The 13,366-nt window shown below is 50.8% G+C and overlaps 1 protein-coding gene across 1 annotated transcript; it reads right to left on the bottom strand.

The window, feature by feature from the left end:
• Positions 1–1,907: 1,907 nt before the first annotated feature.
• Positions 1,908–4,864, bottom strand: LOC149919844 (uncharacterized). The gene has a single exon (XM_090152122.1). The coding sequence runs from the start codon at positions 4,740–4,742 to the stop codon at positions 2,016–2,018; it is 2,727 nt and encodes a 908-aa protein (XP_090008248.1). The 5' UTR covers positions 4,743–4,864; the 3' UTR covers positions 1,908–2,015.
• Positions 4,865–13,366: the final 8,502 nt, after the last annotated feature.

Here is a 13,366-nt window from a genome sequence, read left to right as displayed (position 1 = left end):
TCTATGGTTGTTATATACTTTATCAAGAGTATGACAGTTAGAACCATCCAGATTGAAGGAGAACGGATTCTGATGGAAACAGAATGTGATAATCCAACACTGTGCATCATCCCTCCTGCCCTGAAAGACAGATAAGAGCCCAAAGTCTGGACTGACTGAACTGCACAGACACTACGCAGGGATGGCCCCTAGCTCACAAGAATGATAGGTGTGTGTATACATCAAAAAGCAAGATAGGTGATGGCTAATAGTTGGGTTGCATGTAAACTGTGGGACATGAGAGTGATGTAATGGTGATTGGAATAAAGAGTGGATACTGTCCTAGTTTCAGCTGGGACAGTTTTTTCTTCACGGTGTCTGGTATGATGCTATGTTTTGGCTTTAGGAGAAGAACCGCGTTGATAACACACGGATCTTTCAGGTGTTGCTGAGCAGCGCTGTAGAGAACCGAGGACATGACTCCAGTAACTCGGTTCTTAGTACCGTCCTGCCTGCGAGGAAGGCTGGGGGGCACAGGGAGCTGGGATAGAACAAGGAGAGCTGACCTAAACTGGCCAAAGGGATATCCCACACCATACGGCATCACGTGAAAAAAAACTACAAAACTGAGGGGTGTTCACTGGGGTGCGGGTGGAGAGTGGCAGTTGCTGTTCAGCTAGTGACTGACTCTGGGACCCTCAGAGCTCTGAGTTGGAAGACTGTGACTATGGTAACAGTAGACTCCAAGGCAAGCCCAAACTTGTGTGGGATTTGCCGCTACAGCTGGGTACATACAAGCGCATGGGGCCAAGGGGATTCATCCCACAGAACTCCAAGGACTGGCTGCCGTCATCATGAGACCTCTCTCAACTACTTTTCAATGGTCTTGGGAATCTGGAGAGATTCCAGTCGACTGTAAGCTAACAAACGCTGTCCCGGTTTTCAAGAAGGGAGGGCAAGAAGAAGACCCTGGTAATTACAGGCCTCTCGGTCTCTCTTCAGCGCCTGGCAAGATTACGGAAAAGATTGTTCTGTGAGTTTCTGAAAATCTCCTGAAAGACAGCACAGTCACTGGTCACAGCCAGCATGGGTTCACGAGGGGAAAGTCTTGCTTAATGATCTCAATCACCTCACAGTAAGATTCCTTATGTTTTCTACATAAAGTTGGCTAAAGCATTAATATATATAACATACCGAAAATTCTGTAAAAGAAATTCTGTAGGGCTGCACAGTCAAAAATTAATACAAGAATGAAAGAGGTAGCTCTATGACGCTAATAAGAAATGGTCTAGGAAGATTTCTTGACATTCCTAGATGCGCTGAAGGATTGCCTGTTGACTTCCTCCCCATTTTACAGCTGCAAATCATAGAAAAAAATCCCCCTCTCGTATCCCAAGAGGAAGCGATTGAGGTATTTCTTCTGCAGGCAGCAGCAGAAGTGCCACAGGAGGTCATCCAGCCACAGGGGCAATTTCTCTTGCTCCAGGCTTCAGAGGGCTACGGTTGTCAGGTGGTGAATCACAACCATCTTCAGGGCTTGGGGTGAAAAGCTGTGCCCACGGGCAGACAACTGCAGGTCCGCAGACAGTTGAGGTAGAAGCTGGGGTGCTGGGCGTGCCTGGCCGTATGCCTGGCAATCTGTATGTCCGCCTCAGCGCAGTTTTCTGGCCGCACCATGCTGCTGGCGCAGCTGGCTTCAGCCTACTCGATGCTCAGCAAAGTTCCCGAGACATCCAGCTCCTCCTGAATCCTCATCCCAGTGGCACTGAGCATGTCTTGATGCTATTGAACACATTCCTACCAACCAGAAATCAAAAGGCAGCTGCAGAAAAGAGCCTTAGCGATAAATAACAGATTGAAAAAAAGCCATGTTCAAAGCAAAACTACTCTTAGGTGTTGATTTGTCCTATAGACACAAAAAAGAAAACTCTTACACAAGGAGCACTGGTGTTAAAAATATAGCCAATTTATTTAAGTAAGAGAATGACATACTTTGAAAGACCGAAATTGAGAAAACATAGAAACATATCCTGATCCTACTCAATGCTCAGGAATGTGTCCGGTTCGTCAAGCTGCACCCCAAGAGTCATCTCGATGTTGAAGGTGTAGTTGGAGGGGGTGATCAGCTGCATCTTGCACGAGTGGCTGGAAAGCAGCAGCTCCAGGCGGCAGTCACGCGACTGAGGCAGACACCTCCAGGCTGCTTTCACCTGGTCCTGGAGCCAGAGCGTGCTTTTCTCCACGTGCAGATAGGGGCCCGTGCAGAAGGTGTCGAGCAAGCTGGGCTCCTGTTTTTCTCTCAGCTCCTCCTGACTGTGGTGCACAAAGCAGAGCATGTCCCCCAGCAGCCGCTCCCTCGTGCAGGTGCACTCCAGCTGCACGCGCACACAGGAATTGCTCGTCACTGTCTCCACGTCGTCCAGCTCTACATGGAAGGTGTGGCCGGGGGGAGGCCTCACGGGCACGAGCAGGTGGTAGACGACGTTCTCATGGTGGGCAATCCATTCTTCAGAGACGCAGATCCCGATGGCCGGCTGCAGCCTGGGCGTGAAGCTGTGGCAGGTTTGTCCTCGGCAGGCGCGCAGAAGGTCATCCACCAGCTCCTCCACCAGCTGGCACTTCTTGGCCACGTGCAGTGCTGGCCACTCGGTGTGGTCGGCCCAAACTCTGCCCAGGTCCCATGCCTCGTCTGAGTCACTGTCCTCTTCCTCATCGTCGTCCTCCTCCTCATTTCTGGACCTTTTCTGGCCGCTGCTGCCACAGGCCGGCATACGAGCCACTTTTGTGAGGAAGAAGAAGGGCTTAAGGAAGGCGGCACAGATCGCAGCACAGATCCAAACAATGCTGGTGGTTCCTGGCAAATATTTCGTTTTCCTGATGCACCAGAGGAAGCCGAAGAACAGGACAAAGAGTCCAGGAAAGGCCCAGATCGGCCAGTGCTGCAGGGCAGCAAAGAGCTGGGCTCCCTTGGCCGCCCAGCTCTGCCACTGGCTCCCCTGCACCATGTTGTGCAGTAGCTGAGCCATGTCCCGACTCTGATGCTTCATATGCAGCCAAACGTGCTCGTGCATATCGCCATGCCTGAGGTGAATTCCCAAAAGGATGATTCCCATCAGTGCCAGGGGGATGAAGACCTTCCGAGCCACTTTCAGGAGGAAGATGAAGGTCTTCAGGATGGCGACAAGGATCGCAGCACAGATCCAAACAATGCTGCTGGTTCCTGGCAAATATTTCGTTTTCCTGATGCACCAGAGGAAGCCGAAGAACAGGACAAAGACTCCAGGAAAGGCCCAGATCGGCCAGTGCTGTAGGGCAGCAAAGTGCTGGGCTCCCTTGGCCGCCCAGCTCTGCCACTGGCGCGCTTGCACCATGTTGTGCAGTAGTTGAGCCATGTCCCGACTCTGATGCTCCATATGCAGCCAGACGTGCTCGTGCATATCGCCATGCCTGAGGTGAATTCCCAGAAGGATGATTCCCAGCAATGCCAGGGCGACGAAGACCATCAGAGCCACTTTCAGGAGGAAGATGAAGGTCTTCAGGAAGGCGGCACGGATCGCAGCACAGATCCAAGTAATGCTGCTGCTTCCTGGCAAATATTTCATTTTCCTGATGCACCAAAGGAAGCCGAAGAGCAGGACAAAGAGTCCAGGAAAGGCCCAGATTGGCCAGTGCTGCAGGGCAGCAAAGAGCTGGGCTCCCTTGGCTGCCCAGCTCTGCCACTGGCTCACTTGCACCATGTTGTGCAGTAGCTGAGCCATGTCCCGACTCAGATGCTCCATATGCAGCCAGACGTGCTCGTGCATATCGCCATACATGTGGTGAATTCCCAAAAGGATGATTCCCATCAATGCCAGGAGGACGAAGACCTTCCAAGCCACTTTCAGGAGGAAGATGAAGGTCTTCAGGATGGTGACAAGGATCGCAGCACAGATCCAAACAATGCTGCTGGTTCCTGGCAAATATTTCGTTTTCCTGATGCACCAGAGGAAGCCGAAGAACAGGACAAAGAATCCAGGAAAGGCCCAGATCGGCCAGTGCTGTAGGGCAGCAAAGAGCTGGGTTCCCTTGGCTGCCCAGCTCTGCCACTGGCTCACTTGCACCATGTTGTGCAGTAGCTGAGCCATGTACCGACTCAGATGCTCCATATGCAGCCAAACGTGCTCGTGCATATCGCCATACATGTGGTGAATTCCCAAAAGGACGATTCCCAGCAATGCCAGGGCGACGAAGACCATCAGAGCCACTTTCAGGAGGAAGATGAAGGTCTTCAGGATGGCGACAAGGATCGCAGCACAGATCCAAACAATGCTGCTGGTTCCTGGCAAATATTTCGTTTTCCTGATGCACCAGAGGAAGCCGAAGAAGAGGACGAAGGCTCCAGGAAAGGCCCAGATCGGCCAGTGCTGCAGGGCAGCAAAGAGCTGGGCTCCCTTGGCTGCCCAGCTCTGCCACTGGCTCACTTGCACCATGTTGTGCAGTTGCTGAGCCATGTCCCGACTCAGGTGCTCCATATGCAGCCAAACGTGCTCGTGCATATTGCCATACCTGAGGAGACTTCCCGGATGGATGATTCCCAGCAATGCCAGGGGGACGAAGACCATCAGAGCCACTTTCAGTAGGAAGATGAAGGTCTTCAGGAGGCCGACAAGGATCGCTGCAAGGATCCAAACAATGCCAAAGAACTGCACATTGCCGTGCATGAGGAGATTTCCCAAAAGGATGATTCCAATGACCGCCAGGGCGATGTAGACCACCCAAGCCATAGCCGCTAGCCGCTAGCAGGTGCGTACCGCACTCACTGAAGGCCTACGGCAAAGTGCCCCAGCGCTGCCTCTACTGCAGCTTCTGGCCCCCCCCACCCCACCCTCCATTGTGACTCGTCTGCTGATGTCACAAACACGGCCACATCACCGGCACGCTGTCACAAACACAGCCACGTCGCTGCACTCCTCTGCTCTCCTCTCTCCAGTCTCTTCCCTGACCTCGGTACCAGGGAAAGTTATGGAGCAAATCCTCTTGGTGAGATCACACGGCACGTGCATGGCGTCCAGGGGATCAGGCCCAGCCAGCACGGGTTCAAGAAAGGCAGGTCGTGCTTGACCAACCTCATCTCCTTCTATGACCATCTGGGTGACGAGATGATTGGTAGATGAGGGAAAGGCTGTTGGGGCAGCCTCCCTAGACTTCAGCAAAGCCTTTGACACAGTCTCTCCCGGTATTCTCCTGGGGAAACTGGCTGCCCGTGGCCTGGACGTGTGTACTCTTCTCTGCATAAAGAACTGGCTATAGGCCCGTGCCCAGAAGGTAGTAGTTAGTGGAGTTAAGGCCACTGGTGACCCGTTACAAGTGGTGTCCCCCAGAGGTCAGTACTGGGGCCCATCTTGTTTAATATCTTTATGTTGGGAGGTAGTGTCGATCTGCCTGAGGGTAGGGAGACCTCTGAGAGGGGTCTGGCTAGACTGGATCGCTGTGCTGAGGTGAATGGGATGAGGTTCACCAAGGCCAAGTGCCGGGTCCTGCACTTTGGCTGCAGTAACGCCGTGCAGCGCTATAGGCTTAGGGCAGAGGGGCTGGATGACTGTGAAGAGGAAAGGGACCTGGGGGTGTTGGTCGACGCTTGGCTGAACGTGAGCCGACAGCGTGCCCATGTGCCCAAGAGGGCCAATGCATTAGAAATAGTGTGGCCAGCAGGAGCAAGAGGTAATCATCCCCCTTTATTCAGCTCTGGTGAGGCTGCACCTCGAATACTGTGTTAGGTTTTGGGCCCCTCCTACTAGAAAGACATCGAAACCCTGGAGCGTGTCCGGAGAAGGACAAGGAAACTGGCGAGGGGTCTGGAGCACAAGTCTTATGAGGAGTGGCTGAGGGAGCTGGGATTGTTGAGTCTGGAGAAGAGGAGGCTCAGGGGAGACCTCATTGCTCTCTACAACTTCCTGAAGGGTGGCTGGGATGAAGAAGGGATTGGCCTCTTCTCCCAGGCAACAAATAGGACCGCAGGAAATGGCCACAAGTTGCGCCTGGGGAGATTTAGATGAGATATAAGGAAGAACTTTTTCTCTCAGAGAGTGGTCAGGCACTGGAACGGCCTGCCCAGGGAGGTGGTGGAGTCACTGTCCCTGGTGGTGTTCAAGAGGCGTCTGGATGAGGTGCTGCAAGACGTGGTATGAAAACACTGAAGACAACTGGCCCTAAAATGGAGTCCTGTGGAGCTCCTTGGAGTTCCACGGGATGAGCCCGTGTGGGCCTTGTAGATTTGTATGCATCCAGCTGCAGCAGCACATCCTACACAAGTTTGGGGTTGTCTGAGGGCTTATTCTTACCACAGTCACAGTCCTCCAACTCATGTCTCTGGGCTTCCCAGAGCTCATCATCAGTGTTGAAGACAGTGGTGAGGAAGGCATTAAACGTCTCTACAGCCATTTCTGCTCCACATGGTGGAGCAGGCTGTCCCCCTGCAGCCCACGGGCACTGCGCAGGGCAGATCTCCACGTACAGCCATGAAGGAGCCCACGGTGCAGCAATGGATGAGGCCTGGAGGAGGACAAAGCACATGGAGCAGCCCTGGGCTGGAGCTGCAGCCCGTGGAGAGCAGACTGCAGTGGGGCTGGAGGCCACCCACTGGGGACCTGTGTGGAGCAGTGCCTGACAGGTATACCCAGCGGGTCAAAACCGTGTCGGGGCAGTGCTGGGAGAGCTGCAGCCTGTGGGAAGCTCATGCAGGATCAGTTCTGGCTTCAGCAGCACCCTTCATGGGGGAAGACAGAGACCACGGAGGAGCAGCAGAGATGAAGCATTAAGGACTGAGCACAGCCCCCTTCCCAGTCCGTCCTGCCCATCTTGAGGGGAGGAGGTTGAAGTTTCAAGTGAGAAGTTGAGCCTCGAGAGTAGAGGTTGTAGGAGAAAAGCGTTTTAGCTTTGCTTTTAGTTTTCACTGTTCAACCCTGTCACTAACAGGCAATAAATTGAATTCATCTTCCAAAAGCTGCGATGGTAACTGATGAGAGATCTCCCTGTCCATATCTCAACCCACAAGCTGTTTCATCATATTTTCTCCCTGCTGAGGACGGGGAGAGAGAGAGTAGCATGGTGTGCACTGGGTAAACAGCGAAGGTCAACCCACCATGTATGTACAGCTTTTAAAATACAGTCCGAATAAAGTGATTGTCCCCTACTCTTTCCACTGGCAAAGGTACTCCTTAAAAGGGTTCCTTTCCAGGCGTGTGAGGTGGAACAGAAAGTAAACGTGTTCAGGAACAAAAAGTTAAATCCACACCTGCAACCACGTCCACATACATTTGCTTTCTTAAAAACAAAACTTAGCCACAGAGCGACCGGTCCAGTAAAGCTACGTAGAAATCCAGAAAATATCCAAATATCCCCCTTTCTTTTTTTTCATTAAGCCTGTAGGCTTAATGGTTCTGGGGATTGAAGCAATGTGCAAGTCTTGCATTTCACATGCGGCCTTACTTGCTGGGTAGGGGCATTTTTCAGCGGAGTGGATTTGTACCGTGATTTCAGAGATTTCTGACAAAGCAAATGGTCTCATTCCCAGCCCGTATAAGGGCTGAAGCCAGCCTAACTCAGCTGGTGACTGCAAGCAACTGGGTGAGCCAGTCGCCATTGCTTTTTTCTTTCACACACTGATACAAGTGCACATTTTCAGAGGGTGTTTCCCCTGTATCCTCTGAGATCCCCAGTATCCTCTGAGATACTGTTGGTATCTCAGAGCAGGGCTTTTTGATTGGGCAGCTTGTTTTGTTTCGGCATCTTTTTCCTCCTGGCGTTCTTGCACATACCGCTAAGTCACTCGCCGAGGCTGTCAGGAGCTCCCACGGTCTCCAATGAAGCAGTTCCTTGAGGATTTGCTGTTAGTTCATCCAGGCCCAGGGGACAGGATCCACCTTCTCTTCAGAGCCATCACAGTGGCTGGCACTGCCATGAGGTTGCTCTTCCCCGCTGATGTTGTAACCAGCTTCATACCAAGCTCCGGATGATATTTAAAGCTGTTTAGGCCTTGGTGCTCTCGTGTTCTGTGGCAGGAAAGTCACAGACTCCGTTGCTGGTGCAGAACAAAGACCTTTATTGTAGGTGCTTATAACCTTTTGCACCCGCGCACAACCCCTTGGTCACATGTACCAAGCAGGCACCTCGTGCGTGTTTACATCTGGCACAAGTAGCTACCAAGCCTGTTTACACATTTGCAAGGTCTTTTGTTTATAATGTCTTTCTTTGTCCCACCTCTCCCCCTTCTTTCTTAGTTTGAACAACAAGAACTTGCTTGATTGCCTTATTAATAGAAAGAATATACGCCAAAAAACATGCAAAAACCAAAAAACACAATAATCCACATCACCTTTCCGACCCACGGTCTCAAACCTTGATACCACCCATCAAACTAAACCCACAAGTTTTCAACATGTAGCTTTTGCCCCACAAATCAGAACAATATTAACAGGGTCAGGCCATTTGTGAAATACCCGCACCACCGCAGCTAAGTCCACGGTCTGTGGAGATCCCTCTACAGTGTGAATGTCGGACATCCACTGTACAGTTAATAATCTGTGCCCTGGCGGATGCACTGATATTGCTCCAGGGAAGCCTTCCCTGGCCAGCTGGAAAAACAGCAAACTTTGAAACAACTGCTGTAACATATTTACAGATACTGGCAAAATAAGCACTGAAGGCTCCAACCCGCTCAGCGACAATAGTCTTTGCCGTCCCCTGATGATGAGGGTGGCGATCATTTCAACCCTCGTAGTGATAGTTTCTGCTTTTAATTTTGCGTCCCATTGAAAGTCCAGATTCATAATTAACAATTGAAAGGGGAGAGCTGGATCATATCGCTGAACCTGTCGTTCTGACGTGGCTGTCGCAACCTCCTTAATGGCGATTTGCGCTTCCGGCGTCAAAGTTCACCTTGAATTGAATGCCGTGTCCCTCCCCTTTGAATAGCTGAAATAATGGATGCAACGTTTCCCAGGTTATGGCCAGCATGGTTCTGACCCAATTTATGGCTCCTAATAATTTCTGCATATCATTCAGGATGCGAACCTCTGTGCTTATTTTTAGACATTGTGAGGCTATGTTCTGATTCGTATTTCGCCAACCCAAATATGTCCAGGGTGAGCTCTCCTGAGCTTTCTCAGGAGCCACTTCTAAGCCCTGATTTCTGATGCATTCAAGAACTATGGTCATTGCATGTTGCATCTGTTCCCCTGACTGGGTTGCCACAAGAATGTCATTCATATAGTGATAAATAGTCGTGTGGGGCAACCTTTCCTTCGCAGGGAATAGAGCCCTTGCTACAAACCACTGACCTGTACTGGGACTATTTTTCATTCCCTGGGGTAACAACGTCCAATGATATCGTTTAGCCGGTTCAGACGCATTACTGGAGGGAACTGAGAATGCAGACTTAGGTGCATCTTGAGGATCCAGCGGAATGGTGAAGAAGCAGTCCCTTAAATCAATAGCAGTCAAACACCAGTCTTTTGGTATCATTGTAGGGGATGGTAGTCCAGACTGCAGTGGTCCCATTTCTTCCACGACAGCATTAGCTTGCCGTAAATCTTGCAACAGACGCCATTTCCCATTCTTCTTCCTAATCACAAACACTGCAGAGCTCCATGGGCTGGCAGTAGGAATTACGTGGAACTGTTCCTGAATGAGTTCATGCAAGTGATGCAGCTTTTCACTACTGAGGGGCCACTGACCCACCCACGCAGGATCTGATGACTTCCATATGAATACTAATGTACGCTGCACCGCAAAGGCCCCTATGATAAAACTGTCCCCAAATTCAGTCCCCACTGAGAGAGGCAGTCCCGTCCCCAAAGAGACACGAACACAGGCTCTTATGCCTTTGGGGCCCACTACTTGAATCACGTGTGCACTCTGCACACGGACAGTCTGGCCTCCTATACCCACTGATGTGGTATGAACCTGTGAGGTGGGCCAGTGTGATGGCAAAGTCCTTTGGGCAATTACTGTTACATCTGCCCCCGTGTCCATGATGCTAGACACCATAAATTTCTGGATGGAGTCCCTGACTCTAGCGTGCAAGTCAGGTCTCACGGGTTATCCTTAGATATAAGTCCGTGACAGGGGGGCACAGGCCCCGCGAAGGAGAGAAGGAAAAAAAAAAAGGTACGAACGGTTTGCCGCGACCCGGCCGGCCCCGGGCCACGTGCGCTCCGGAGAGGGACCGGGGGCAGGGAGCAAGCCGATAGTGTTAACGAAAGGAAACACAACGGCAACGATCTGAGCAGGAAGGGTAATTTACTGAATCTAACTAAACCAAACAAAACGAGAGAGACAAGAGTATCAAAAAATGAGAGTCAAACCACCATAGTACGAGGGAAAAGCACGTGCGCTCTCTGCGGCGAGCTGAGACGGCTGAGCCGGGCCAGACCGGGAGATACAGCCGCTCCCGGGTCCGCAGCTCCACCCCACTTCCTCTTCTCGCCAGCTCCTCCGGAGATGCCGCCCCCTCCCGTCCCACCAGGATGCTCAGAGAGTCCACAACAGTAAACGCAGCCAGAACATTAACTCGTTAACTCCCACTGGCCCACATGATGTTCTGATGTGGAATAACGACAACAAAAAAAATCACAAAACCACAACATCAGGGTTGGCTGAATGTGTGATACCTTTGGAGCCCACAGTATGTGTGGGGATCCTGTATAGCCAAACTCCTCAGCCCCCCTCTCTTTGTCCATCGCTGGCACCCGTTGCGCATAAAAATGTACCCGTTGTGCAATACGGGCGCCTGATGGCACCTGACAAGGAGGCGTTGGATTCCACACCATCATTTTAATCTTCCCTAAGAAATCTGCATCTATGACCCCTGGTAATACAAAGAGACCTTGCATCGCAACAGAAGATCGCCCTATCAACAAAGCACTACAACCATATCCTAAGGGTCCCATGACTCCCGTCGCTACTGCCCTCACCTGGATAGACTGTAAGGTCACCGGCTCAGAGGTGGCCAGATTCACTCCGGCGGCATCACGAGTTCTTGCGTATAAATCTGTGGTGCCTGTGGCATTGGAGTCGATTGTGGTGCTGGGGCTGCTTGTGTCATCGCGTGTCCCCGTTTCCGTGAAGAGGGAGCCCTTCCTTGCCTAATCCACAGTGGCACTGATCTGCATAATGCCGACCCTTGCGGCATCGGGTGCGTACCCCCGGCCCAGGCGGCTGCAAGGCCCTTCTGTTTGGGCGATTTTGGTGGAAATGACCTGGCTGACCACATGCAAAGCAATTCTGAAAATCTTATGCTGGGTGAGAACAGTCAATATTTGAAGTTGCCGGATGTTAACTGCTACGTAATGCTGCATGCCGTCATTTCTATGGTTGTTATATACTTTATCAAGAGTATGACAGTTAGAACCATCCAGATTGAAGGAGAACGGATTCTGATGGAAACAGAATGTGATAATCCAACACTGTGCATCATCCCTCCTGCCCTGAAAGACAGATAAGAGCCCAAAGTCTGGACTGACTGAACTGCACAGACACTACGCAGGGATGGCCCCTAGCTCACAAGAATGATAGGTGTGTGTATACATCAAAAAGCAAGATAGGTGATGGCTAATAGTTGGGTTGCATGTAAACTGTGGGACATGAGAGTGATGTAATGGTGATTGGAATAAAGAGTGGATACTGTCCTAGTTTCAGCTGGGACAGTTTTTTCTTCACGGTGCCTGGTATGATGCTATGTTTTGGCTTTAGGAGAAGAACCGCGTTGATAACACACGGATCTTTCAGGTGTTGCTGAGCAGCGCTGTAGAGAACCGAGGACATGACTCCAGTAACTCGGTTCTTAGTACCGTCCTGCCTGCGAGGAAGGCTGGGGGGCACAGGGAGCTGGGATAGAACAAGGAGAGCTGACCTAAACTGGCCAAAGGGATATCCCACACCATACGGCATCACGTGAAAAAAAACTACAAAACTGAGGGGTGTTCACTGGGGTGCGGGTGGAGAGTGGCAGTTGCTGTTCAGCTAGTGACTGACTCTGGGACCCTCAGAGCTCTGAGTTGGAAGACTGTGACTATGGTAACAGTAGACTCCAAGGCAAGCCCAAACTTGTGTGGGATTTGCCGCTACAGCTGGGTACATACAAGCGCATGGGGCCAAGGGGATTCATCCCACAGAACTCCAAGGACTGGCTGCCGTCATCATGAGACCTCTCTCAACTACTTTTCAATGGTCTTGGGAATCTGGAGAGATTCCAGTCGACTGTAAGCTAACAAACGCTGTCCCGGTTTTCAAGAAGGGAGGGCAAGAAGAAGACCCTGGTAATTACAGGCCTCTCGGTCTCTCTTCAGCGCCTGGCAAGATTACGGAAAAGATTGTTCTGTGAGTTTCTGAAAATCTCCTGAAAGACAGCACAGTCACTGGTCACAGCCAGCATGGGTTCACGAGGGGAAAGTCTTGCTTAATGATCTCAATCACCTCACAGTAAGATTCCTTATGTTTTCTACATAAAGTTGGCTAAAGCATTAATATATATAACATACCGAAAATTCTGTAAAAGAAATTCTGTAGGGCTGCACAGTCAAAAATTAATACAAGAATGAAAGAGGTAGCTCTATGACGCTAATAAGAAATGGTCTAGGAAGATTTCTTGACATTCCTAGATGCGCTGAAGGATTGCCTGTTGACTTCCTCCCCATTTTACAGCTGCAAATCATAGAAAAAAATCCCCCTCTCGTATCCCAAGAGGAAGCGATTGAGGTATTTCTTCTGCAGGCAGCAGCAGAAGTGCCACAGGAGGTCATCCAGCCACAGGGGCAATTTCTCTTGCTCCAGGCTTCAGAGGGCTACGGTTGTCAGGTGGTGAATCACAACCATCTTCACGGCTTGGGGTGAAAAGCTGTGCCCACGGGCAGACAACTGCAGGTCCGCAGACAGTTGAGGTAGAAGCTGGGGTGCTGGGCGTGCCTGGCCGTATGCCTGGCAATCTGTATGTGCACCCAACTGGATGAGCCAGACGATGATCTCAATCATCTCACAGTAAGATTACCCACCTAATAGACCTAGGGAAAGCCACAAATGTGAACAGAACTATCTCCAGCATGCAGTAATCCAATACCACCCATCATCTCTCCTGCAGGTGGAGCTCAAAATCATGGACTAATGAACTCCACAGACATTATACAGGGATGGCCAAGAGAGCAGAAGAATGATAGGTGTGTGTATAAATCAAAAAGCAAGATAGGTGATGGCAATTAGTTGGGATGTATGGGAAACTGTGAGATCTGAGACTGTATGGAATAAGGGGTGGATACTATCTTAGTTTCAGCTGAAATAGCTTATGTTCAAGTCCTTTCTCATATGTCTTCCCTTCTAGGCCCTTCCCTTGTGACTTCATTTGAAAAATTATTTT

Source organism: Phasianus colchicus, chromosome 1, assembly GCF_987193195.1.
Source record: "Phasianus colchicus chromosome 1, bPhaCol1.hap1.1, whole genome shotgun sequence".
Taxonomy (NCBI): domain Eukaryota; kingdom Metazoa; phylum Chordata; class Aves; order Galliformes; family Phasianidae; genus Phasianus; species Phasianus colchicus.
Note: the sequence above shows the minus strand (reverse complement) of the source record. Positions and strands in the feature narration are given on the sequence as shown.

What these genes read in the sequence shown, in the direction of transcription:
- LOC149919844 (XM_090152122.1), bottom strand. Translation starts at nt 4,742, where the DNA reads ATGGCTTGGGTGGTCTACATCGCCCTGGCGGTCATTGGAATCATCCTT.